The sequence below is a fragment of the Muntiacus reevesi genome, chromosome 14 (genome assembly GCF_963930625.1).
Source record: "Muntiacus reevesi chromosome 14, mMunRee1.1, whole genome shotgun sequence".
Taxonomy (NCBI): domain Eukaryota; kingdom Metazoa; phylum Chordata; class Mammalia; order Artiodactyla; family Cervidae; genus Muntiacus; species Muntiacus reevesi.
The window spans coordinates 14,611,803-14,638,173 of record NC_089262.1 but is presented as its reverse complement, the minus strand read 5'-3'; the positions used below and the strand labels follow the sequence as shown (position 1 = coordinate 14,638,173).

General features: G+C 47.1%; 1 protein-coding gene across 1 annotated transcript in view; it reads left to right on the top strand.

Moving 5' to 3' along the window:
- Nucleotides 1–2,541: 2,541 nt before the first annotated feature.
- RETREG1 (reticulophagy regulator 1) overlaps nt 2,542–26,371 on the top strand; it is a 154,336-nt gene continuing 130,506 nt past the window's right edge. The window contains exon 1 of the mRNA XM_065905738.1: nt 2,542–2,849. Within this exon, the coding sequence (XP_065761810.1) occupies nt 2,542–2,849 (308 nt within the window). The remainder of the gene's footprint in view (nt 2,850–26,371) is intronic.

The following is a 26,371-nucleotide window of genomic DNA, read 5'->3' as shown; positions in this document are numbered from 1 at the left end:
GGCTGTCTCAGTCCTTTGCTAAGCAAAGGCCAGATGACACAATAAAGCATCCTTTATCTTTTGAAAGCTCCTGCACCAGTGCTAAGAGAGGGCACAACACCCAGGGAAAAATTGTTGTTGTTGTTTAGCTGTTAAGTCGTATCTGACTCTTTTGTGACCTCATGCCCCACCAGGATACTCTGCCCATGGGATTCTCCAGGCAAGAATACTGGAGTGGGTTGCCATTGCCTTCTCCAGGGGATCTTCCCCACCCAGGGATCAAACCTGTGTCTTTTGCATTGGCAGCTGAATTCTTTACCACTGAGCCACCAGGGAAGCCCCAGGGAAAGAATGTTCTTTCTTTTGTGGTGAAAACACCATAATTGTTTCCATATTGCTTTTTCATGCCTCCCTGACTACTGTTTTGGGTTGTCATGAATCTATTCATGAATCTATCAGACATGAATCTATGTCATGAATCTATCAGAAATGAATCTATGTCATGAATCTATCAGACAAGCCAGAAACATGAGACTCTGCATTGCTGGCAGGTCAAAAACCAAACTTCCTTCCACCAGTTGATCAGCCGGGGCGACCTGCTGCAGATACACCTAAGGAACCATGACCTCTGCCTGCAAGTCCCCAACTTCACTCGTGCTGATCTCCTGACAGACATGATTGCCTCCTCTTCCCTATCCTATCCTGACTTTACTGCCCAGTCCAGTCGCTCAGTTGTGTCCAACTCTCTGTGACCTCATGGACTGTGGCATGCCAGGCTTCCCGGTCCATCACCAACTCCAAGAGCCCACTCAAATTCATGTCCATCGCGTTGGTGATGCCACCCAACCATCTCATCCTCTGTCGTCCCCTTCTCCTCCTGAATTCAATCTTTCCCAGCATCAGGGTCTTTTCCAATGTCGGTTCTTCGCATCAGGTGGCCAAAGTATTGGAGCTTCAGCTTCAGCATCAGTGCTTCCAAGGAATATTCCTTTGGTGCCCTCCTGCTTATATTTCAGGACAGATACCCTCTATTCCAAAAAGCTCCCAGAAACCTGACTCCTCCACTTGCCCCTAATTTTGGACACATGACTGAAGTAAGGACTCTTAGCCCTGAGTGCTTATTTCCATCACAGCAGTGATCACAATTGTCACTAGCCTTTCCTTGGACTATGAGATTCCTGCGGGTGGAAGCCATACCCACAGAGCTGAGCAAGGGGTTGGGTACATAGCAGGGGCTCAATAAACCTCTGAGTAAATTAGGCATACACCCTTTTGAGGTATAACATACACACAGGAAAGTGCATACATTTGCAATGTACCTCAGTGAATTTCTTCGTATGTGTACACCGAGGTATAAACATATAAAATGACCCCCAGATGAACATTCTCCAGAGGCTTCCTGGAAACAACAGGCTTTAATAGCTCTGAGAATGAGCCCCATCCATCCTGTGAAAGAAGTCGCCTGCCAGTAGTAAACTCCAAGAGGATATAAGATGCTCTGATTCATCAAGGTAGAATGCTCTGCAAAGGGAAGGAACATTTTATTCTAGAGAAAAGTGACAATGGGGATGAAGGAAGAGAACATTTAAAAAATGCAAATAGGGAAAAGTGAACATAAACATTTACGTTTCTTCCCTCCCCGGCCCCACTGCTCCGCACCTCCCCAAATCACCCAGAAGCACCAGGGCCAGTGAGGCCAGGTCTGAGAGTTCTCAGAACTCCTGGTCACCCCCTCACAGCACCTGACCCCTGTCCTGATGCCTGCTGTGACCACAGTGACTCTGGCCAAACCTGTGTAACACACCCAAGCTGTCCTGCTTCTCAGCAACACGCTCACCTGTGCCCTCCATAGACCAGCGTGCATTTTGGAACCAGCGTGCATTTGTCCAAGAGTCGGAGAGAAGAAGCCCCCTGCCCCAACGCGGTGGGCTGACGGTTCCTGATTTATAAAACCAGAGGGCCCCATTCTTCTGAATGGACCCCCCGCCCCTCCCCTCTGGCCCTTTGTTTTTTCAATACAGCCTTTTAAAATCATCACGTTGTTCTTTAATCCTGAAGATCTCTGCTATGGGGGTGCAATCTGCCCCTGCAAGGGCACTCTGTGGGGTGGGGATGGGGGGTCACTGGGGGCTGAAACGCGCTGCCAGGCTCAGGGGCGCCCCATTATGCCCTCTAAGGCTGCAGGATGGGCGATCGGAGGCCCTGGCCGGAGAAAATGAGGACGGCCAATTGCTTCCGCCGGTGGCCCGCAGACTCCCTTTTAGATAAGCCGGCGGGTGGCGGCTGGGAGGGGAGAGGGGGAAGGGGAAATCACGCTCCGGCGGCCCCGCGCGAGGGCCCCCGCTCCCCCGCGGCCGCCGCCCGGCCCCGCCCCGCCCCGCGCCTACCCGGCCGCACCCACTTCCCCCGGGAGGCGCCCCGCGGCGGCCGGCGCTGACGTCACAAGGCACCCAGCCGCCGGCGCCCCGCGGTGCGCGCCCCGCGCGGGGACCCGCCGCCCTCTCGGCGCGACACCCAGGCGCGCGCGCGCGCCCGAGCCCGTCCCCGCCCGCGCCGCCGAAGATGGCGAGCCCGGCGCCCCCGGAGCCCGCCGAGCAGGGATCCCCGGCTCCCGCCGCCGCCCCGCGCCCGCCGCCGCCGCCGCCCCGGGCTCCCCCCGAGGAGCCGGAGGGGGCCGCGCCCCCCGAGGCAAGGGCGGCGGCGGGCGCGGGCCGGCAGGTGGAGGAGGCCGCGGGCGGGGTGGCCGCCGCGGTGACCTGGCTGCTGGGGGAGCCGGCGCTGTGGCTGGGCGGCCGCGCCGACGAGCTCCTGAGCTGGAAGAGGCCGCTGCGCAGCCTGCTCGCCTTCGTCGGGGCCAACCTGGTGTTTTGGTGAGAGCTCGGGATGGGTGGGGCGGGGGGCCCGGGGCGGGGGGTGCGGGCAGGTGACCTTGGGGCGCCCGGGAGCGGACGGAGGGCGCGCCCGGGGCCCGATATGGGGGTGGGGTGGGGGGCGGTGCACGGCGGACCCTGCGGAGGAAGGTGTCAGCCCTGGCCCACTTTCGCGGCCGCCCTTCCACGCACAGGTCGACACACAGCCCCAACTTTCCTCCAGACGCACCTCCCCCTGTAAGCGGCTGTCATCCTCCGCGGGGTAGCCCAGCCTCGCGGGCGAGACGGTGGGCTGACCCTGCACGCACCTGGACCGGCAGGTGTGCCCCCCGAGCGCACCTGACCTTGGGCTTTCTGAAACTCGCAGGTCGTGACCTGCTTTCCCAAAGCCCGGCGAACCACACGCACTTGAACCTGTGTCCGTTCTTGCCCCCAGAGAGGGCATATCTGGACCAGCTTGGGCACACACTCAAGCCTGAGCCATCGCCATCAGCCAGCTGAGACACCGAGTGATTTGTTTCTCCATCCCACCCAGAGGGTTGGGTGTTCTGTCTTTACTCCCCGAGGAGAAAACAGGAGGCAGACAGGTGGATTACGGACATCACCCCGCCCCCCAGGTGTGCCTAGTGTAGAAAAGTCTTATTTTTAGCTGAAGAATAAAGAGACTACCCAGGAATGTTCTCTGAAAAGCCCCTGATCAACAGGTTTGTCTCTTCCAAAAGCGCCCTTCGCCCTAAAGACGCGGAAATGTCTGGCTCCTTTATGGAAGCCCCTGCCTGATCATCTGTCACCAGTCTAGTGGGGGTGGAGAAAAAACTTCTTTGTTTGCACCTGTGTTCTCATAACAAGCATGACCGACACTGTGCAGAATAAGCAGAGCTTCAGTGACCCATACCTTGTCACAGGACATTTATTTCTTAACCTTAATAAAGTTAGGAAATAAATAAACGAACAAAACATACACAACCCGCCATTTCCTCCGTTAGTTCGTTTAACCATAATCTTTTTCTGCAGATCTGTGCCAGACTGATCTTGTCTTGAAACAGACTGTTTCTTAATAGAGCCCCTGAGTGTGAATTAACCTTACTCTGGATCTCTTAGCTATCATTGTTTCTAGAGCTTATTCTGTATTTCTCTAACCTGTTATGAAGTTATAGTGAGCACTCAAAATCAGGAAGATATATTTATGATGCTGATGCTGAATTGGGCAACAATAGTCGTAGGGCTGTATCTCTCTGATTTTACCAATGAGGAACATGTTTTTCAAATTCTTAATTTTAAACTTTATTTATTTCAAAAAATACTTAAAAGCCTCAGAGTTCAAAAGTTTAAGGTACAAAAAGTTAAACAGTCTGTAAATGTCTTTCCCATGCCTCTCTTTGGCTACCCACTTTCCTACCAGAAGCAACCAGTGTTACCTGTTTCCTGTGTATCTTTCCAGATAGTGCATATTTCAACAAATGCAAAATATTCTCTGCAAATTGTGGACTATTGTCTGGGCTATTATTTCTTCTTAGCGCACTTTGGCTATCACTTTCTTGTGATCAGCTGAATTCCACTGTATAGATGTCACAGATTAACCTGGCTCCTACTGACAGAATAAGATTGTTTCCAAACTTTTGCTATGACAGCGTTATAGCTAAGGGTCTGAACATGTATTATTTTGCATGTAAGCAAGTATTGGTGTAGGAGGAAGTCCCAAAAGTGGAATTGTTGGGTCAGAGTGTGCCCTTGTAGTTTTGATGGCTGTCATTGTATTATTTTACTTCCTTGGAGTGTTACCAATTTATGCATGTGACTGCCTATTTCTTTTTATACCCTTGCCAACAGCATTTTATCAAACATTTTGATTTGTAAATCTGATAGGTAAAAGAAGCTATCCAGTATGGTTTTATGGTTTTTCATTTCTCTGAGCTGGAGCATCTTTAATTATGTTCAGGAACCATTATAATTATCTTTTCTACGCATTATCTGTTTACAGAAAACTTTTATCCATATTTTTAATTGAGTCATTGGGCTTTTCCTATTGAGTTGTTAGAACTCTTTTTATATTAAGAACTTTAGCTTAATTTCTGTAACATGAGTTGCAAACATTTTTTCCTGTGATGTATGTATTCTTAATAACATCTATTGAAAATAATAATTTTTGCATTAAATAATTGAAAGGCATATTTAATTTTATTTGGGAATGATGTATTCCATCCATATATTTTTTAATAAGTATGATAGCAAGGCAAACAACGGCCATATGTTTTCTGATTATCTGTTTTATTTCTCCTTTTTTGGGAATTTACAATCCCATGTGTATATTTTCATGGACAGAAAAATGACTGTCCTGCTTTTTAAATTTGAAGTACTTGTTAATTGGAATTTCTGACCCATTTATTAATTTCATTAAAATGTTGTAGTTTTCCCCATTGTTGCTCGTAGGTTGAAATATTCTTTCAAGGACTTTGTTTTCTCTAAATAGTGTACCTCTTATCAAGCTATCTTAAATTATCTGGCACTGACATTCTGTGTCCCAAGAACTCTAAAACTCTGTATTTTTATGCTTACTAATGTTTTATTTATAATAGTGAAAATCAACTAAAACTTAAATGACAACACATAAGAATGGTTTCATAAACTGAAGTACTGTGTCTAAAGAGTAGATCGTGTAGTTAGCAAAGTATAAGTATACGGCATAACATAAAGCTCTGTGTTTTTTTTTTAATAAAAAATCAGTGTTAGAAGCACGAAGAACCCAAATTTGTCTGAGGGAGTCATGATGATTTCACTTTCACTGATGTTATTTTTGTGAAAATTAACTTTTTAAATACATATTTTTGACTGTTTAGTACCTGGTAGCTCTCAGGATTTTGAGTTTGAGTTCAAAAGCTCTAACTTTTCTTATCTACCCATTTTTTGCAAGATTTTAGTGCTCTGTGTTAAAAGGACAAAAGCTGAGACAGGGGCATGACGGTGTGGGTATAACTCAAGGCTGAATGGCATGAGTGTGGTTGAAGGGTCAGAGAAGGAATCATTCATTTTGATGCAACTTTTTGTTGGGCGGGTGGCATCCTGGATGGTTGAGACTGTGGGGTCTTCTTAAGGAGACCATGCTTGAATCAGATTTTGATGGACAGGGATGATTTGGGTGGACCTAGTGCATGGTGGACAACACTCCAATCCTAAGGAATTGTACTTAATGTTTTCACTAATATATTCAACTGATGCAGTGCCACATGAGGTGGTGGAGAAAAGTAGGGGAGATGAGACTGGCTAGGTGTTTTGGAGACCCATCTGGGGGCAGTGGTTGCCTCGAGTGTCCTACTTCATGTTTGGATCTGTTTTTTTTATAGGCAGTGGAGACCCAAAAATGCCTTGTATAAGTGCCTAGGAATATTTTAGTGGGCAGGTAAATTGTGGTTTATTCATTTATTCTTACCATAAAATTCTTTCTATAGAGCAATAAAAATAAACTAGAGCTATAGGCAACAACATAGATGAATTTTACAAATGCAACTTGGGGAAGAAAAGCACCTTTAATAATATATATGTACAGAATGATTCAGTTTTTTGAAAGTTTTAAGATGTCCAAACTGAACTGAAACCTGAACAGTATTGATTTAGGGATAGATAGATAAAAGACATTCTTATCTGTAAGATCAAGAGTAGAGGGAGAAGGTGTGATCACAGAAGGCACGTGGAACATTCTGGAGTGTAGGCTGTGTTCTGTTTTTTGACTTTGGTGGTGGTAGTTACCTGATGTTCAAGTTACAGCTATTTTAAAACTGTGGTTGTGTGTGCACATTCTTATCTTTGATGTATTTTTGAAAAATACTAAACGCCTAAATAATGCTTTAAACAATTATTATTTACTCAGAGCTCCGAGGAGTTTAGTAAAATTCAGACCATATAGTTCCTGTCTCAAGAAGCAGGGTTTCCACAACCTGAAATAATCCAGTACTGGCAATAGTCCAGTAGTCATAGGATTGGGTCTCACTTTACCAATGAGGGACATGTTTATAAATTCTTTTTCTTATCTTAAATTTTATGTGTTTAAAAATGGCTAATACGGCCTCATAGTTCAGAAGTTTAAAAGTATGAAATTAGATGTCTTTCCCACACCTCTCCTTGACTGCCTGTTTCCTCCCAGAGGCAACCAGTGGCAGCAATTTTAAGTATACCATCAAATAGGATGAACCCAGTGAAACAGAAAATGCTCCATTTGCTTTTGTTTTCAAAGAAATAGCTTATTGCAGTATGCTGTCAATAAAAAACACACACATTCTAAGGGAACAGCCAAGTGTAAACACCTGTGGAATCAAAATGGCAATCAAGATCTAGAACATTCCACCTCTCTTAAAGATTACTTTGAGTTCCTTTCCCATCCACACCCACCCCAGGGATTGATCTGTTTTCTCTCCTTGTAGATTAGATTTGTCTTCCCCTAAGTTTCATGTAAATTATACCTTATAATTTGATGTCTTTTGTGCCTGGCTTTGCTTACCCAGCAGAAAGCTTTGAGATTCATCCCGATTGGGTTTATCAGTGGCTTGTTTCTCGTTTTTGCTGACTGGTCTGCCTCTTAGGGGACATCTGGAGGGTTCAGTGATAAAGAATCCACCTGCCAATGTAGGAGACACAGGAGTCTCGGGTTTGATCTCTGGGTTGGGAAGAGCCCCTGGAGGAGGAAAGGGCAACCCATTCCAGTATTGCTGCCTGAAAAATCCCATGGACAGAGGAGCCTGGAGGGCTGCAGTCCGTGGGGTTGCACAGAGTCGGACCGGACTGAGTGACTGAGCATAGCGCAAGCGCTGCTGCTTCAGGGATGCACCTCAATGTGTTTATCCATTTGCCAGCTGATGTTCTTTTGGGTTCTTTTCACGGTTGGCTGTTATGAGTGAAGCTATTGAAAAAATTCAGGCACAAATCTTTGCATGAGATGTCTGGATTTGGTGAAAGGAGTGACAAGCTCTTGCTGGGCTTTGTATGGCCATGCGGTGATTGCCTTGGATAGCAAGGGCTGGAGGAGAAGCTCCCTCTTCTTGTGCTCCTTGATGGTCATGATACTGAAATTGAGTCCTTCATGATGCCGCCTAGAAAGCTGCTCTGATGTGATTTAGTCTTGAACCCCGGAGAAGGCAATGGCACCCCACTCCAGTACTCTCGCCTGGAGAATCCCATGGATGGAGGAGCCTGGCAGGCTGCAGTCCATGGGGTCGCTAAGAGTCAGACACGACTGAGCGACTTCACTTTCACTTTTCCTTTCATGCATCGCTGCAGGAAATAGCAACCCACTCCAGTGTTCCTGCCCGGAGAATCCCAGGGACGGGGAAGCCTGGTGGGCTGACGTCTTTGGGGTCGCACAGAGTCGGACACAACTGAAGCGACTTAGCAGCAGCAGCAGTCTTGAATCTGCAGTTGGAGACCATGCATGCAGAGAAGTCTGTGCTGGGACTTTTTCCTCAGAGTATCTGATGCTGCATGATAACAGTATCCTCCACTTATATAATTAGTTCAATTGCAAGAAAGTGATTAGCCTGAGGTGATGACACAAGGGTGCGCCTGGCAGGAGACCTTGAAGTCCTCTGATTTTTGCCATGTCTCAGACAGGACACCTGTGCAGTCTGGAATGCCCAGGACCCACTGGGAGTCCTTGGAGGCCCATCCTCTAGAGTTAGTTTGGAAGGTTGCAGAATCCAACTCTTACTTGATGTCAAGAGCCCCCTCTATGCCATCACTGATGGGTTGGGTCAGCTGGTGTCAGAGTAGAGCCCCTTAAAGAGCCAGTAGCCACCAGCATCATCATGGCCATCTCCGGGGTGCTTGTAGAGATGAGGATCATGGGCTCCACCCCATTCCTTGAACCAGAATCCCTGGAGGTGGGGCCGAAACATCTGAGTTTTCTCCAGCTTCCCAGGTGACTCAAGTTTAAGAATCACTGCATTTGAGCATTCTCAGGGATCATGAACTCTTCTCCATAAGGCATCATTTCCATTGCTGGACAACTCTTGACTAGCAACTATTTTTCTAATGCTGAGTTAAACTCACCCCTCTGTTACCTATCCAGCTGCCCAAGATCCGGACTTACCACAACAGTCCTTTGTCTGTTTCAAGATTTGTTCTGTTCTCCATTTCTGCTGAGTCTCTTTTCCCCAGGTGAGAAATCCTGGACTCCTTCCACTCACCAAGCTCTTCTGAACATGCTTCAGTTTATCCATATTCCTCCTCAAATGCAGCATTCTGAGATGATCTGAATAGTGTGGATTTTCCCCCATCCTCCTGGACAGCATCCTTCTGTTCACATGGCCTGAAATAGACCGTGTTCTTTGTTCCACTTGATAGTAAATCCTTTGACAGCCACTACTATTAATGATTGCTGCTCTCCTCAAACTATGCCTGTGTATATAACTGTAGAAGCAGGTAGAGTTTGTCAGACTACAAATACTAAAATGATTAAAGATGCTCACAGTTAGCACCTCATTTAAGTCTTAAAGCAACCAGAGAGGCAGATATTATTCCCTTTTTATGCAAGAGGAAACAGGCCCATAGAAGTTAATTGAATTATTAAAGATGACTTTGTACTGTTCCATAGAAAATTTGCAGTGATGGAAATAGTCTAAATTTGTTCTGTCAAATTTAGAGTAGCAAATAGCCTGCTGTGGTTATTGAATTTACAGTGTGTGGCTAGTATGACTCAGGAACTGTATTTTTAAATTTTCTTGAATTTAAACTTCAATTTAAATAGCCACATGTGGTTATTGGCTACCATAGTCAATAGCACAGTCCTAACCTGGCTCATGGGCCTAGGTCATGAAGCCATGTACTTTCTTTTTGTTTTTAAATTCTATCACCCTAAAGAATAATAGAAGACAGATACGGGAGCAAACTGGAGGAGGGCATGGCAACCCACTCCAGTATTCTTGTCTGGACAATGCTCATGGACAGAGGAGCCTGGCAGGCTACAGTCCATGGGGTCACAAAGAGCTGGACGTGACTGAGCGACTAAACACAGCTCAGCACACATGGGAACCAACAATTTGGGCTTACATTTTACAAACATTACAGAATTTCACTTAATGGTTTCAGCATAGGTGAAAATAATTATGTTGGGAGAGGGTTGCTTCTACACTGAGAGGGATCTTTTAAAGCCTATTAGCGAGTCTGGTTCACACCCCCCACCTTATCTCAGCTCCATCTGGGCATGAGGAGCCATGGAAGAGTGTCTGCTTCAGGCCCACATGGTGCTGGGCCCAGAGGGTATACCAGAAGTCTCCGGTCTGCACTCGGCTCTGAGAGCTTACTCTCTGCTTTAGGAGATATGGCTGGTTCAGTGAATTGGTTGAAACAATGTACCACACTTCTAAATTGCATGCCACGGTCTCTGGGGCTTTACAGTTTAGGAAGAGTGGATATCAGAAAGGTTTGGAATAGTTGATAAAAGCTTTGTACGATTTACTGCATGTATAGCCTAACTTCCCTGGTGGCTTATAGGTAAAAATCCTCCTGCCAATGCAGGAGACACGGTTTCAATCGCCGGGTTGGGAAGATCCCCTGGAGAAGGAAATGGCAACCCACTAAAGTATTCTTGCCTGGGAAATCCTGTGGGCAGAGGACCCTGGCAGGTATAGTCCATGGGGTCACAAAAGAGTGAGACATGACTTAGTGACTAAACAACTAAAACAAAATAGGCCTGGAAGAGAAGATGTAACTGTAAAAGTAAGGTTAACAGTGGGGATTTTCTGTGTGGAACAGACCCAGGAATAAATGGGGGACAAGCGTTGGCTGTTGTCAGTCTGGGGAGACTCACCTGCCTCAGCCTGAGGATATATGTCTGAGAAATTCTTATTCTCAGATACCTGGAACCGTCGTGGGGTCTGAAATGCTCTAGGTGCTCACAGAGGTTTAGTGAGCTGGGCTGAACTAGAGGATACTCCCCTCTACTATACTTGTATATGTAACTATATAGGCAGGTATGGTTTGCCAAACTACAACCATATTAAAATGTTTAAAGATGCTCATGGTTAGCCTGGAGAGGGTGAGGGTGGTTTAAGGAAGGTCTTGCACAATAGAAAATCTTCAAGTCATTGAAAATCGTGGACAGTTTTTGTATGCAGCAAATGTTTCTTGAGTGGTGGCTGCATGAACTTATTATTCTTCGACCCAGGGTACCTTTCACGAGTTTCTCTGTAAGGCTGTTCTCTAGATCTCGGTCTTTGAAGACCAGGAGCTGCTGGTGGGAGGTCCTAAGAAAGAGGGCTGTTTTAACCAGATTAATGTTTATTCTAGAAACCCATCAGGTTTTCTTCTCTAGTGTAATAACCACATCTAGTGTAATGACCTCATCTTCAGTGATTTCTCACAGTTTTATGGTTATGCTTATTTGGGTAATAACTTTATCGCAGCTTCTTCTTGCTACTCTTTCTCTTCCTGTCCTGCTGTTCATGAATGTTTTTAAACTGCCTGATTAATCCAAACGAGTCCAGATAAATGTGTTTTATCATTATCCCTAGCTCCTGGGAATACAGTGATGACTAAGACATGTTCCGATCCCTGGTGAGAAGCGCAGATTAGTGAGCAAGTAATTCTAAGGATATGCTGTGAGCACTAAATTATCACACATGGGCCAAGAGGAGCCAATAGGATCTCTTTAGGCTGCAAATGAGGGTATGGAGACTGGGGAGAAGACAGGATGATCAGTATGTAAAAGGGGACGAGAACTAGTACGTATTGAGTGGTTATTATATGCTGGGTGCTCAGTTAATTCATGGATGCTTGAACAGTGTATACATAGTACTTGTAACTATTCATTTATACATGCTGTGCTTAGTCACTCGGTCATATCCAGCTCTTTGTGACCCCATGGACTGTGACCCGCCAGGCTCCTCTGTATCCAGGCGAGGATACTGGAAGGGGTTACCATGCCCTCCCCCAGGGGATCTTCCCAACCCAGGGATCGAACCAAGGTATCCCACATTGCAGGCAGATTCTTTCCCAGCTGAGCCATGATAGAAGCCCAATAGGAGAAGCCAGATGTTGGGTGCTGGGAGAAAATTAAAGCAGGGACGAGGAACAGGAAGGGACAAGGAGGTGCTGCCTTCCTGGAGGTGGTCAGTGCTGGCCTCTCAGAGGAGCGACCATGAGCTGATGTCCAAAGAGCAAGTTAGGGAAGGATCCAAGGAGCTACCTCTGTGGTGGAATGCTCCTGACAGAGGGAACGGGGTGTGCAAAGGCCCTGGGGTGAGTGAGCTTGGGGGGTTTGCAGAACAGCATGGAGTCCAGTGTGACCAGGGCTGGGTGAGCAAGGAAGAGACACTGTTAGTTCTAGTCAGAGCTTCATGCAGCGAGTGGACCAGATTCTGCTTGCTGGCTTTCCATCGCCCCTCCTTGGATGAATTAGGAGAGGGAAAACCCAGAGCCAGAGGTGGATCAGGACCCCTTTGGAGGAGCACGTGGTAGTGAGGAGAGGCAGTGGGTGGGGAAGACTCCGGAGGTAAGATCGGGGGTGATGAATGATTTCTTAGGTGGGAGGAGGAGGGGGGAGTGATGCAGCCTCTCAGGGTAAGTGAGGAGTAGCTGGTATTAACTGTTCTGAGGGTCTCTGGGGTTGCAGCAGGTTGGGGTGGTAGGGGAGGAGGGTGTTTTCCTGATGGGGGGTGGTGTGCTGTGCCCATGGGCCATCCAGTGAAATTATCCAAGTCAGTCCTCATGGGGTTGATATATGGGTGATGCCTAGGGACAGGTTGGATTGAAGGACAGATTTGGGCATGTTGGGAATATGGGTTTGGCGTGGTGACGTTTCCCAGGACCACCTGCTGGTCAGATGAGAAGAGAGCCTGGGAGGGTGGAGGAAACCGACATCAGGAAGGCGGTTTCGAAGGAACATCTTAGGCAGGAGGGCCACAGCATGGTGTCCCCGAGGGGCCAGCTCAGCTCACAGCCCGTTGCTAGGATTCCAGCCAGCAAGCACCCTTTCCTGGCCAGCATGATAGTCTGGCTTTCATAGTCACCCCAGACAGGGGGACCATCCCTCCCTCCCTCCCAGCCCCTCCCTGCCTCCTCCAGCCCCAGCATCATGCCTCAGTCTCTGCAGTGACGCCCTGCCCTGGTCCGCCTGGTCCCCTCTTTGTCTAGGTCCTCCGATCAGCTCCAGCCTTGGCCAGCGTTGAGTTCAGGCAGCACGGGAAATCCGTCCTCTTCCCAGCGCCTGCCCTTCACGCCCATCAAGATCTCTGACTTTGAATGTCAGTGGTGGGGTTTTAGCTCTTTCCATGTTCACTGCTTCCTTCCGTAGAGTTCTTACCGCCTCCCCATGCCGTTCTCCAGCCCCCGCTGCTCCCCAGATGCCCGGTGGGTCCTGTGAAGGGCGCTGCCCCTTGTGAGGCTGGAGGAAGGGAGAGGGAAGGGTGGAGATTGGGGGGACAGGGACAGCAGGGGCCCTGGGGGAGCCCACGGGGGCTGGACTTAAAGGACACCCCCTCCTCTGACTCCTGAGGACCAGGGCGAAAGGTGGGCACACCTGGCGGGCAGGTGGCCGGGGTCCCCTGCCAGTGGTGGGTAATTTCTCTTTGAAGGAAGAGGATGAGCTCCTGAGGTTGAGGAGGATTAGGGAGGAGGTGACTGCTGATTTCATGGGGAAGGATAACAGGAAACCAAACTACTGGGTATGGCGTTGGGGGGAAGCTTGATTACATTTTCTTGGCTTTATGTATGTATGCTTGGCCATTTCTTCAGTGAATGTGTTTTTATCAGGGTCATGTATTTTCATCTTTGTCCTCATAGACCAGTGATTTTTCAAGGTGCATGTTTCATAGAACATCACCAAATTTAGTGCTGTGGTCACCTTTGTGCTCTGGGAGCTTAACAGGAAATATTTTAGGGGAAGTTTCCCATTTGCTGAAGAAGCGAGATCGCCTGTGTCTGATCTTTCCAGACACGTGTCACTACATACATGCTGACAGAAGCGTTCAGCGCGAGAATTTTCAAAGATTCTTTGTTCTCTGCCGATTTCATTTCATTTGGGCAGTAAGTGTTTTTGTCTCGGGCACGAAGGCAGCACTCCCGAAAGGAAAACAGGTGGAGCGAGGTGTGACCGCCTCCCGCTCCAAGTGGCATCTTCTTCTCGTTTAGTTGCTAAGTCGTGTCCGACTCTTTGTGACCCCGTGGACTGTAGCCCACCAGGCTCCTCTGTCCATGGGGATTCTCCAGGCGAGAATACTGGAGAAGGTTGCCATGCCCTCCTCCGGGGGATCTTCCTGACCCAAGGATCAAACCTGCCTTTCTCATGTCTCCTGCATTGGCGGGTGGGCTCTTTACCACTAGCGCCACCTGGGAAGCCTGAGGAATGCTATACAGGAAAATAAAAGACTCTTTTTCTTCTCTCCTCTCTCTCTTAATTAGATCAATAAATTCCACCAGATTTTTAATAAAATTAGAGTGATCTCTTGGTGACCTCTCCCCACTTTGAAGTCCTGTTTCTCAGGGAAACTATTGTTAATTTTCTACTTTTAGCTCTGTTTAGGCTTTTCTAGATAATATGCTTAAAATGCCAATTTCTCCCCCCCTCCACATTTGTTTTACATTTACATTAGTAATATTTGGGGGGTATAATTGATGAATGTTATATTAGTTTCAGGTGTACACTATAATGATTTGATATAAAAGAGTCGGACACGACTGAGTGACTAACGCTTTCACTTTCTTGACTTTCGTTTATACATATTGTGAAATGATCACTCCAGTAAATCCAGCATCCATCACCACACATGAGTGTGTGTGCTTAGTCGCTCAGTCGTGTCCGACTCTTTGCGACCCTGTGGACTGTAGCCCGCCAGGCTCCTCTGTCCGTGGGATTTCCCAGGCAAGAGTACTGGAGTGGGTTTCCAGCTCATTCTCCAGGGGATCTTCCCCACCCAGCGATCGAACCCATGTCTCTGGCACCTCCTGCATTGGCAGTGGTATAGGATTCTTTACCACTGTGCCCCCAGGGAAGCCCTATCACTGCCCACAGTTACAAAATTTTTTACAATGCCATTTCTGGATTTAGCAATCCATTGACCTCATCCCTCTACTAAAATGAGGTCACCATTTCAGGTTCTGTCTCAACGTCAGTGTGGTTCATACGTGAGCTGGAGGAGGAAGCCGTGTTCATGGTCCCTTTCTGGTACAACTCTATTTTGTTCTTGTTTCTAGCATTTTTATTCTGTTAGATCTTTATAACTCTCCAGCATTTCTAGAAAACTCCTTCTGATAAAGGTCAAGCCTATCAGGCCCACACTTCAGTTTCTCTCTCTGTTTCCCTGGAAGCCCCCTCTCTTGGGGTCCTCTCCCCCAGGACATCTGCATCATCACTTCACCCCCACCTCCAGGATGAGAGCCTCTGCTGCTGGCCCGCTGCTGAGAGCAGGGTCGGGGCAGTCCGCTGAAATGGGGGAGCCCCCGTTTCTCCTCCTTGGTTATTGCTGATGGTTTCAGGTTTCCTTGTGTTCGCGCTTTGCCTCTGTCTGTTTTCTCTGATGCTGCACTCTTTCTTGGTGGACTGTTTGTCCTGAGAGAGCGCACCCTCTACCTCGGGGAGAGGACAGAGGAAACGGCACCTTTTGAGAACTTGTGTGCGGAAATGCCTGTATCCCACCCGTCCAGCTGGCTGCTGGTTTGGCTTGGCGTAGAATTCGGAGCTTGGAGTCAGCTTCCCTTAGAATTTTGAAGCACCACCCTCTCTCACTTGCTTCCCGGGTTGCTTTTCACAGATGGATACCCTTCCAGTACCCCATCTTGGTGGATCGCCTGTAGTTGGTCCACCTGACGGCTTATCATTTCCGGTATTTGGGTAAGGAGTTGGCCTGAGTGCTGTTACTGTAGCTTGTGCTTTAGATCTTTGGGGCAAGCTCATTTCCTTTTGCCTGACTTACTCTGGGACCTAACGTCCACTTGTCTTGTGAAGGCTGCATCTGACTTCGGTGGCCCATTCTCGAGGTGGATGGAGTTGAACACGGGCTTCTGGGTTCCTGCCAGGGCTGCTCACGCAGAGACGAGCCTGAGCATCCCCTGTTCCCCCACACCCCGCCGCCACCCCGCTGGTCCCACAAGCTTGGCTGGGTCATGCCCCGGGGCATCAGGCCTGGTACCTGACCTGGCTTTGCAGAAACTCACCATCCTAGGATAGGCTGGGCCTAAGTGAACTAAAAGGCAGCGAGAATTCATACCTTGACCTCGTTAGCACACTGCTCAAAACAGATGGTTCGATAGCATGACCGCCTCAATGGACATGAATCTGAGCAAATTCTGGGAGATGGTGAAGGACAGAGGAACCTGATGTGCTGCCGTCCATTGGGTTGCAAAGAATTGGACACAACTTAGTGACTAAACGATGAAAACCACAGAACAAATAGTTTCCTTACTTGTCACAGACCCGGACGCTTGAGTCCAGAGTCACTGCTCACATTCTGGGTCTGGCGTGGAGCCGAATGCTACATAGGTGCCCACTTCTGCTTTTTCTGCTTCCATAAAGCCTCACGGGTGCTTCTGTGTGTGTGCTTTGCTGACCTGTGTAGCACTGGATGAAATGGACATCTGGAGTCGCAGGTTTCAGCCCAAGAGTCATGGAGTAAATCTATTAAAAGCAGCTAAGACCCTAAGTGCCCCAGTTCTCTGATGGTACTGACCTGCTTTCAGTATTTCAAACAACTGGGGAAGAGGCTTACTTCTACAGTCAAGTTGCAGTTGCTCTGACCTAGTAAACTATATTGTTTATTTCATTACTAAGTAAAACCTTTCAAAGGCAGGCAGCTGTATGATGAAATGAAAGGTAGGCAATCTTTGCTTTGGTTTAATCACCTCATTTTATAGATGGAGAAACTGAGTCTCCAGACCTCACAGTGAGCTGGTGACAATGCAAACCCTCCTCCACTTTTTAAAAATATTTTTTTAAGTTGATATGTTGTATTTTCAGTTTTATTCAGTTCAATACATTTTTTGTTTTCTTCTTCCCTTTTTTTTTTTGGCCTCATGGCATGAGGGATCAGACCTGTGCCCCCTTCAGTGGGAGCGTGGAGTCTTCACCACTGGACCACCGAGGGGGAGTCCAACTCAACCCCTTTTGAAAACTGCATGCTGCCAAGCGTGGAGGCAGTGAGTGAGGAAACTTAGGAAGGTGGAATCATAACGTTCCCAGGGTAGAATTGCCCTTCAGATTTTGCAGGCCTGTATAGACACTTTGTGGAGTTGATCCAACCATGTCTTTGGGGGGTCTTGAGCGTCTGCGGTAGGTATATTGAGCGGTCTCCCCAAGATTTGCCAGGCCCCTCCAAAGCTCTTTGCTGTGAACTTCAGGCATTTCCTCCAGCTGTCACCCTTACTTCTTACCTACTGTCACAGGAGCCAGTTCGTAAAAGTCACTTTTGACAAAAGGGGACTTTCTTCTCTCTCAGCAGTCAAGGCTTACGTTTGACTGCATCTACTGGAAATAAGAAGTCTACTGTCCAGGTGATGGAGAACCACCTTCTTTCAAGTGATGAGGTAACTCCATCCTCAGAGACCTTTCTGAGGGAGAATTTGTGTCACTTGAATATGCCTTTATTATTCAAAGGAAATATTTTTATATGTTCTTGAACTACAAACGGATAACATTTGCTCCGACACCATCAAGACCTGTTAAACTCGACGACGTACTCAGTAACTTTGTTTTCAAACCCAGCTGAAGGACTTTTTTGTTGGTAATAAAATCTCTTGAAAAGAGCTTTTGACCTCTTCCCCTCCAGCTCTCCTGTAACTGGTACACACACAAAAAAAATTATGTGCACACTCAATATTTTAAAAAGTTCACAATTTCAGGGGTAACAACAAATAAAAATTTAAGGATTAAAGCTATTCATTCGAATAGTGAGATTTAGGGACTATGGTACACAAGATTGCAGCTGCTACTGATTTGCCCAACCCTAGTCCCCCCAGGGGAATTTCACTGGTAGTCCAGAGGTGGCCTTGTGGATCTCTTGCCTGGGGCTCTGTTGCTCATGAATTGCATAAAATCCAAATCCATCTTTGTCAATGGAGGAAATGGCTCATAAGCTGGAGGAAGGGATGGTAATGAAATTCCTCCTGCAGCTGAGTTCCTGTTGTTGAATGGATATGTCTTGGACTATTGACTGTACCTTGGAAACCTTACTTCATCTAAGTCATCTTTTTAGAATGAATATATATTTTCTTGTCATACCTGATGAATTTAACTTCCAAATACCTTTGGGATAAGTTCAAAACAACAGCTTGCATTGTTACATTGTGTAGGATATCTGAGAGTTATAGCGAGGGACTTTAACCAGTTTATTTTTATAGTTTATGAAAAATATGGTACATATGTGAAACTTCAAACCTTTTTCTTATAAATTACATCCAAATATTTAAAGATATTTAACAATGATGTTCCCCTTTTCGCTCAAGTTCTAAGTTTCTTAGATTTTAAACTATAAACTAGTGGAAATGGAAAATATGATCTTAGGTTGCTTTTTGCTTTTTTAATCCACTAGTATTAGCAGACTCTAGTTTTCATTTATCAAAGTGGAAATTGATCATTTCCATTCAAAATTTTCAGTTTTAGTAATATCCTGAGTATTTTAGCTCTGATGTTGTCTCTGGAATCTGCTGTGTGTGGGTTTGCCTGGTGCAGAACGTGGTCTTAAGCCTTATGAGCCCCTGATTCATGCCACACTTGCCGCGTGCCTCTGGCATCCAAAAGGGTGGCTGTTAAGAGAAGAACCATTGCTGGGTATTGTCTTCAGAGTGTCAGAGATGATCTTTGGCTTCTAGTTAGAGCTCCTGGATGTGTGGAAAGAAGCCCTGGTTCACACGGCTTTCACGTAGCCTGACTGCTTAGACAGCGTGCCATCATTGGCCAGGGCGCCATCCTCGGGGACCTGACCAATCGCATCATTGCAGCAGGGCTTTATTCAGCACCATGGCAAGTTCAGAGGGCCAGACTGACTTCCCATTAGAGAGATACACATTGACCTAGACCAAAGTCCCAGGGCCATCATGTTACCAGTTGCTTTTCAAAAGGTCTTCCAAAACTCTGCAGAAATATTTGTGCTCCTTAGGCAATTACTGTCCTTCCCCCTCCCCTCCGTTTTGGCAAGCTGTTACTGTTATGATAGTATGATAGTGTGCTTTAGGGAGTTCATGATTCATGATAATGTTAATTACATGCATAATTATTTAATTATGTTAATTGATCCATCCATTCAATAAACACGGAATGAGCCACAATGCCAAAAGGCATTATTGAGCACCCACTACCAGCCAGGTGGTGGCCTCGTCCAGGGGTGACATTGGTGAACTGGACAGAGTGGATCCTTCCCTCTTGGAGTTAGTGGTTTGGTGTCAGCAAATGATAAACAAGCAAATGAATGTACAAGTAGGAATCAAGATGAGTCATGAAAGGAATAAACGCTTTTCTGGGAAAGCAGGAGGGTGACAAACATGATCATCGTCACCCAAGGAGACTGGTTCTCCGGACTCTGTTGCTACTGAGCGTGACCACGGGGCAGTGTTTTGACCTAGTGCCTCTACTAAGCTTTTGAAAACGCCTTTTGCCAGAGAACTCCCATCATCCTTGATCAAAATAGCCAATCCCTTTTGAGAAAGCAGTTTTGATGTTCTGATGTAGCTGACTGCGTGGCTGGGGTCATTTTTAAAAGATGTGTTGGGAGGGACGGGTACCTGTACCTGTTTTCTGGTGGGTGGAGAGAGCTACAGTGTGATCCAGCAATCTCACTCCTGGGCATGTGTCCAGAGAAAAGATAATTCGAGAAGAAAGATGTGCCCCAGTGTTCACTGCAGCTCTGTACACAATAGCCAGGACATGGATGCCACCTAAATATCCATCAACAGAAGAATGGATAAAGAAGATGTGGTACATAAATATAATAGAACATTGCTCATATGTAAAAAGAATAAAATAATGCTATTTGCAACAATGTGGATGGATCTAGAGATTCTTATACTGGATGAAGTAAGTCAGACAGATATTATGTGATACTGCTTATATGTGGAATATAAATAAAGCCTACAAATTAAACCATCCCTGGGTTGGGAAGATCCCCTGGAGGAGGAAATGGCAATTCACTCTAGTATTCTTGCCTGGAGAATCCCATGGACAGAGGAGTCTGGTGGACTACCGTCCATAGAATTGTAAAGAATCGAACATGACTGAAGCGACTTAGCATGCAAGCAGGAGCTTATCTATAAAACCCAGAGTATAGATGTAGAAAATAAACTTAGGGTTACTGGGGGGTAAAGAGGAGAGGGATAAATTGGAAGATTGGCATTGGCACCTGTGTACTGCTGTATATCAAATAGGTAACTAATGTGGACCTGTTGGGGCCCTGCGGTATAGCACAGGGAACTCAATTCTCTGTGACCGCTTGAATGGGAGAAGAATCTAAAAAAAAAGTGGATGCACGAATGTGTATAGTGGATTCAGTTTGCTCTGCACCTGAAACTTGCACAACATTGTAAATTAATTATTCCCCAATTAAAAAAAAAAAGACATGTTAACAACTGACCAAAGGCATCTTTCTGTTATTTGTGTGTGTGTGTGTGTGTGCGCGCGCATGCATGCACGTGTGCTGAGTCGTGTCTGACTCTTTGCAGCCCCATGGACTGTGGCCCTCCAAGCTCCTCCGTCCATGGGGTTCTCCAGTCAGGAATACTACAGCGGGTTGCCATTTCCTTCTCCAGGGGATCTTCCCGATCTGGAGTCAAACCTGCATCTCCTGCATTGGGAGGGGGGTTCTTTACCCCTGTACCACCTGGGAAGCAGTTGTACCTCACATTCACTTCTCATCCGATTGAAATGCCTGCTTATGACTGAAATGTGGATCCTATCCTGTGTCAGGCTCCTCGTGTCCCTGTTCGCGGATGCACTGAGGCGTTTTCTCTTATCGTTCGTGTTTAACGTCAGATGTTATAAACACAGAGGCAGAGTCGCTCATCTGGAGAGCTTAATGAGAAACTGTTGTCTTTGCTCATTATGTTTGCTTTTACTCTGCTTCCAGGCATTGTTTTGCACGGGTGTTGTCTATATGTTTGGAGAGTTAATTTGGCGCTGGGAATCTCAGATGGCATTCTCAGGAGGACTTGTGTTTTCCGTTGGAGGTTGGTGAGGACTGTGCTGGGGACGGCTTTGTCTCCCTTGTTTAATTAGAGAGAGTTGCACTGCCGCCGTGCAGGTGTGCACAGGAGGGCAGGCCTGTCGGGTGATGCTCGCACCTTCTAGCACACCCACGGGAGTTTTGAAACTGCATGTGTTGGAGCAGGTGGCTTGGTTTCCTCCTATAACACTTCCAACCACCATTTATCTTGTCTTTCTTTCATTGCTCCTTTTGGACAGGCAGTCAAAAGCATTAAAACCCAGCATCTCCAGAGATTCCCTTTTTTTGTAACCATTTTTAAAATTGAAATATAGTTAATTTACAGTGTTGTATTAGTTTCTCGTGTACAGCAAAGTGATTCAGTCACACACACACACACACATCTTCTTTTCAAGTTCTTTTCCTCTATGAAAGCGAAAATGTGACAGTGTTAGTTGCTCAGTTGTGTCGAATCCTTTGTGACCCCATGGACTGTAGCCCTCCAGGCTCTTCTGTTCATGGAATTCTCCAGGCAAGAATACTGCAGTGGGTAGCCATTCCCTTCTCCAGGGGATCTTCTTGCATTACAGGGGGATTCTTTACAGTCTGAGCCACCAGGGAAACGTTTTATAGGTTGTTAAAAGATGCTGAGTATAGTTGTCCATGCTATACATTAGGTCCTTGTTTATTTTATAGATGGTAGTCTTTATAAGTTAGTCGCAAACCCTGTCTTCTATGTCTGTGAATCTATTTTGTTTTGTAAATATGACCTTTTATATAATTTTTTAAGATTCCACGTATAAGGGATAGCATAGGATGCTAGTCTTTCTCTGTCTGACCTCACTTTTAACAAGTCAGGGATACATTGTTGTTCAGGTCTTTATTGCATCTCCCAGGCTCCCAAGTTCTTACCCCAAGGAGGTCATCTCAGAACCAAGTTTGTGGCTGTCATTTTGCCATCTCATCTCTTGGTTTGAATTCTCATGGGCTAAACTTAAACCTGAGTGATCGTCTTTTCTTCATTTTTCCTCTCTCGGTTGCTGTTTGGATTGAGATAGAGTAGAAATAAATGCTCACGGAGGCAGATAAGTGTATGCATGTGTGTCCGTCTCTCTCTCTCGTGTGTGTGTGTGTGTGTGTGTGTGTGTGTGTGTGTGTGTGTGTGTGCGTGCAAGGCTAAGGAGGAGGGGTGAACTGGAGGTGAACTGGCTTCTAGTAAGATGAGCCCGGTTAAAGGACTTAATCTCTCTGAGCTTCAGTTTGCTCGTTTGTCAAAATCAGTGAGGGCTGCGGAGCCGGACGCCTCACGTTCTCAGCTCTCCAGCCGTGAGCTCACTCAGGCTTGTGCCCTGGCCTTGTGGCTCTTTTTCAGAATGACAGTTTCCCACTTAAAAATGCTGCCTTAAATTGTATGTTACCACTTGTTTGTGCTATATACCAAAAGTTATTTTTTTTTTCATAAGATGTAAAAGTAGACATTAAAATATTCTTTTAAATAAAAATAACTTCTTAGGGGCTGGGAGCCTGATTTATAGGTTACCCTGCACTCCCAGGAGCAGGCTCCACCAGTCCATGGCAGAATGGTTTTGTGACAGCAGTGCTCCTTCCCACTGGCAAGTTCCCACGTGTCCTCCATCTGGGAGGGTGGGAGAGGCTCTGCTCCGCCTACTCAGGGGTCGTGTAGGTCCCAGGACCAGGCCTGGAGTTGGGGACCCTGAAGAATTGACATCCATCAAAAAAGATTCGTTCTTGGGGCTTCCTTTGCAGCCCAGCGGTGAAGACTGGTGATCTTTGGACTGCATCCAATGCAGGGGATGTGGGTTCGATCTGTGATCAGAGAATTAAGCTCCCACGTGTCACGAGGCATGGCCGAAAAAGTAAAAATGAAAAAAAGAAATCATTCATATCCGAGATTTACTCTTGGTTTGGAACACTCCAGAAACACGTTTGAGGCCAGGGGTCCGTGAGGCAGCTGCTGTCCTCTCATGCCTTGCGTCCTGATGAATAGCATAACCCCCCTCCCCGGCCCCGTGGGTCTCTCTCTGTCTCTCTTTCCTCTTTTGATTGGACCCACAGGAAAGAACCAGAAAGGGTTTTTCTACCTGGATGGCATAGCACAGTCTTGGGCCTGGAGGCAGCCCAGTCAATCAGAATCCAGGCAGACAGTGGCCGTGGGCCCAGAGTGGGCCTTCCTGGCGGCCGAGGTTCTCCCCTCCTGTGCCAGCACCTGGAAGGACATCCACTGGACCCACACACACGCTTTTGGTTTTTACTCAAGTTTGGAAAACATCGCCCACCCTGTGTTGGTCAGGCAGTCATCCAAGTAGGATTATCATCTCTAGCTTTGACTGGCCTGGACTTCCCTTGTGGTGCGAACGGTAAAGAATCTGCCTGCAATGCCGGAGACCCGGGTTCAGTCCCTGGGTCGGGAAGATCCCCTGGAGGAGGGCATGGCTATCCAGTCCAGTATCCTTGCCTGGAGAATCCCCATGGGCAGAGGAGCCTGGCAGGGCTATAGTCCGTGGGGTCTCAAGGAGTTGGACATGACTAAGGAAGTAACACTTTCACTTTGACTGGCCTGTCCCTGTGTTGCCTTCTGTGGGACAGACGCCCACCTGCGTCATCACTGTTGTGTCCCCTGAATGTACCTGTGGAAACTGTGATGTCAAGATTCTGGGTTGATGTGATGCAAGATGACTAGTTCTGGCTAGTATGTAGTTTTCTGAATGTTTCTGCATCAGATGAAGGTGGGTGATTTGTTTCCTGGCATAGCTCCTGGCTATGGTGTTCCTGATATTAAGGGAGTGTTTGTGTGGGGAGGCTGCTTACTCATATTCTTAGGGGGACATGTTGGTAAATAGGGTGACCCATGAAGCTTCAGTTCAGTTCAGTTCAGTCACTTAGTTGTGTTCGACTCTTTGCAACTCCATGGACTGCAGTCTGCCAGGCTTCCCTGTCCATCACCAACTCCTGGAGCTTACTCAAACTCATGGCCATCGAGTCAGTGATGCCATCCAACCATCTCATCCTCTATCATCCCCTTCTCCTCCCGCCCCCAATCTTTTCCAGCATCAGGGTCTTTTCAAAGGATATAGTTCTTAGCATCAGGTGGCCAGAATATTGGAGTTTCAGCTTCAGCATCAGTCCTTCCAGTGAATATTCAGGACTGATTTCCTTTAGGATGGACTGGTTGGATCTCCTTGCACTCCAAGGGAATCTCAGGAGTCTTCTCCAACACCACAGTTCAAAAGCATCAATTCTTCAGCGCTCAGCTTTCTTTATAGTCCAACTCTCACATCCACACATGGCTACTGGAAAAACCATAGCTTTAACTAGCCTTTGTTGGTAAAGTAATGTCTCTGCTTTTTAATATGCTGTCTAGGTTGGTCATAACTTTTCTTCCATGAGGCTTCAGTATACTGATAAAGGACATTTGATCTTGGCCTTCTGATACATGGTCCTCCCAGGACGGCAGAATTACTAACTTAGTGCTCAGTCTGTTTGATGTTTTCGACATTTGAAACAAATTAAACTGGTGCTTCTCTGTTTTGTGTATTTGTCTGGCTCTTTAGTGGGTGAGTGTGTGACCTTCTGTCCAATGCTAAGGATGCTGGACATGGTGTCAGGTGGGATACTGTGGCTCTCTGGTCTTGTCACCTGTCTCTTCTCATTTGCAGTTTGTTCAGCTCTTTCAGCCTTGGCGTCTTTGTTCACTGAGTGTAGCAACCTGAGAGAAAGTCTTCTTCCCCAGGCGGGAGGGAAGAGACAGGATGGCCCTCAGCTCTGCAGGGTGGCCCTGGGCCAACTTTAGGCTTATCCACCTTGACACAGAAGTAGACCTTGCCGTGAGCAGTTCAGTCCAGACACTTGGCCCAGGGGCTGTAAAAGCCTCAGTCCTAGCCCTGGAACATTATGGGCTCAGACCGATGAGGCGAGGGTCTGGGCTGTGTGAACCTTGTTGCTGAGCCTAGGATCTTGATTCAGGGAATGGTCATTCCAGGAGGCCCATTGGGGCGAGACTGTGATCCTGGCCAGTGTGTTACTAGGGTGTGATCAAGATTTGATCACCTGGACAGGGGTTGGCTGGAGCTGGGGAGGCAGAGTCCTGGCCAGGCTTCCTATGAGGAAGAAGAGAAGGACCAGGAGACCAGCTGGAGAACCAGGCTGAGCAACAGGACAAGACCAGGCGGGGCAGGGGCCACATGGAAGCACCGGGACTGAGGTGTCCAGTTCCTTGCATCCTTGGGTTTTCAGAGTGAAGAGGCTGGAGGAATAAGCTCATCGACAGCTGGGACCATGCTGTCAAAACTGCAGAGTGTCTGACCCTTGTGGGGCCCTGGACAGGGTGCACTGGAACAGGGTCTGGGAAGGAATGAGGACGATGGGAGCCCATACGACAGTTGCTTTTTCAACCCTGCTGTCTAGGGACCCTGGTGGTCCAGTGGTTAAGATTCCTCACTTCCACCACAGGAGGTGTGGGTTTGATCCCCGGTTGGGGAATGAAGACCCCGCATGCCTCACCATGGCCCCAATTTAAAAAAAAACAAATTCAAGCAAAATAACCACTCCTTTGCTATCTAGAACATTCTGGTGCTTTAGGTTGGTTGGTTAAAGTGTGGTGCCAAGGTACTCTGTAGATGGTATGTAAATGGAGCAGTGGACTTGGAATCAAGAAGACTCAAACATGTTTTTCAACAAATTGCTCAAACCTAGTCTATTTATAAGTGTATGATTTCCAAATATCTAGCTTCCCAGGTTGTGCAGGAGCATTAAATGAGATGAAGATGGAGAAAAACTTACGGTTATCAAAGGGAAACGGAAGTGGGAGGGAGGGATAAATTCCAAGTGTGGGGTTAACAGATACAAGCTGCTATACACAAGAGAGAAGTGTGTGTCTGTGTGTGCTAAGTCGCTTCAGCCATGTCCAACTCTGTGCGACCCTATGGCCTGTCGCCCGCCAGGTTTCTCTGTCTGTGGGATTCTCCAGGCAGGAATGCTGGAGTGGATTGCTGTGCCCTCCTTCAGCGGGTCTTCCTGACCCAGCGCTCTAACCTGTGTCTCTCGCATCTCCTGCATTGGCAGACAGATTCTTTACCACTCGCACCACCTGGGAAGCCCACACGAGAGATAAGCAATAAGAATTTAACACAGGGAACGATATTCAGTATCTACACACAGAACTATATTCCCTGTGTATAACACAGGGAACTGTATCCAGTATCTTGCAATAACCTGTGATGGAAAATAATCTGAAAAAATGTATAACTGAATCGCTTTGCTGTACACCTGAAACTGACACAATAAATGAGATGAAGATGTGAGAACACTTAGCACGGGGTCAGTCCTCGTGTGCAGACGTGCAGACATGCAGATGACACCACCCTCACGGCAGAAAGTGAGGAACTGAAGAGCCTC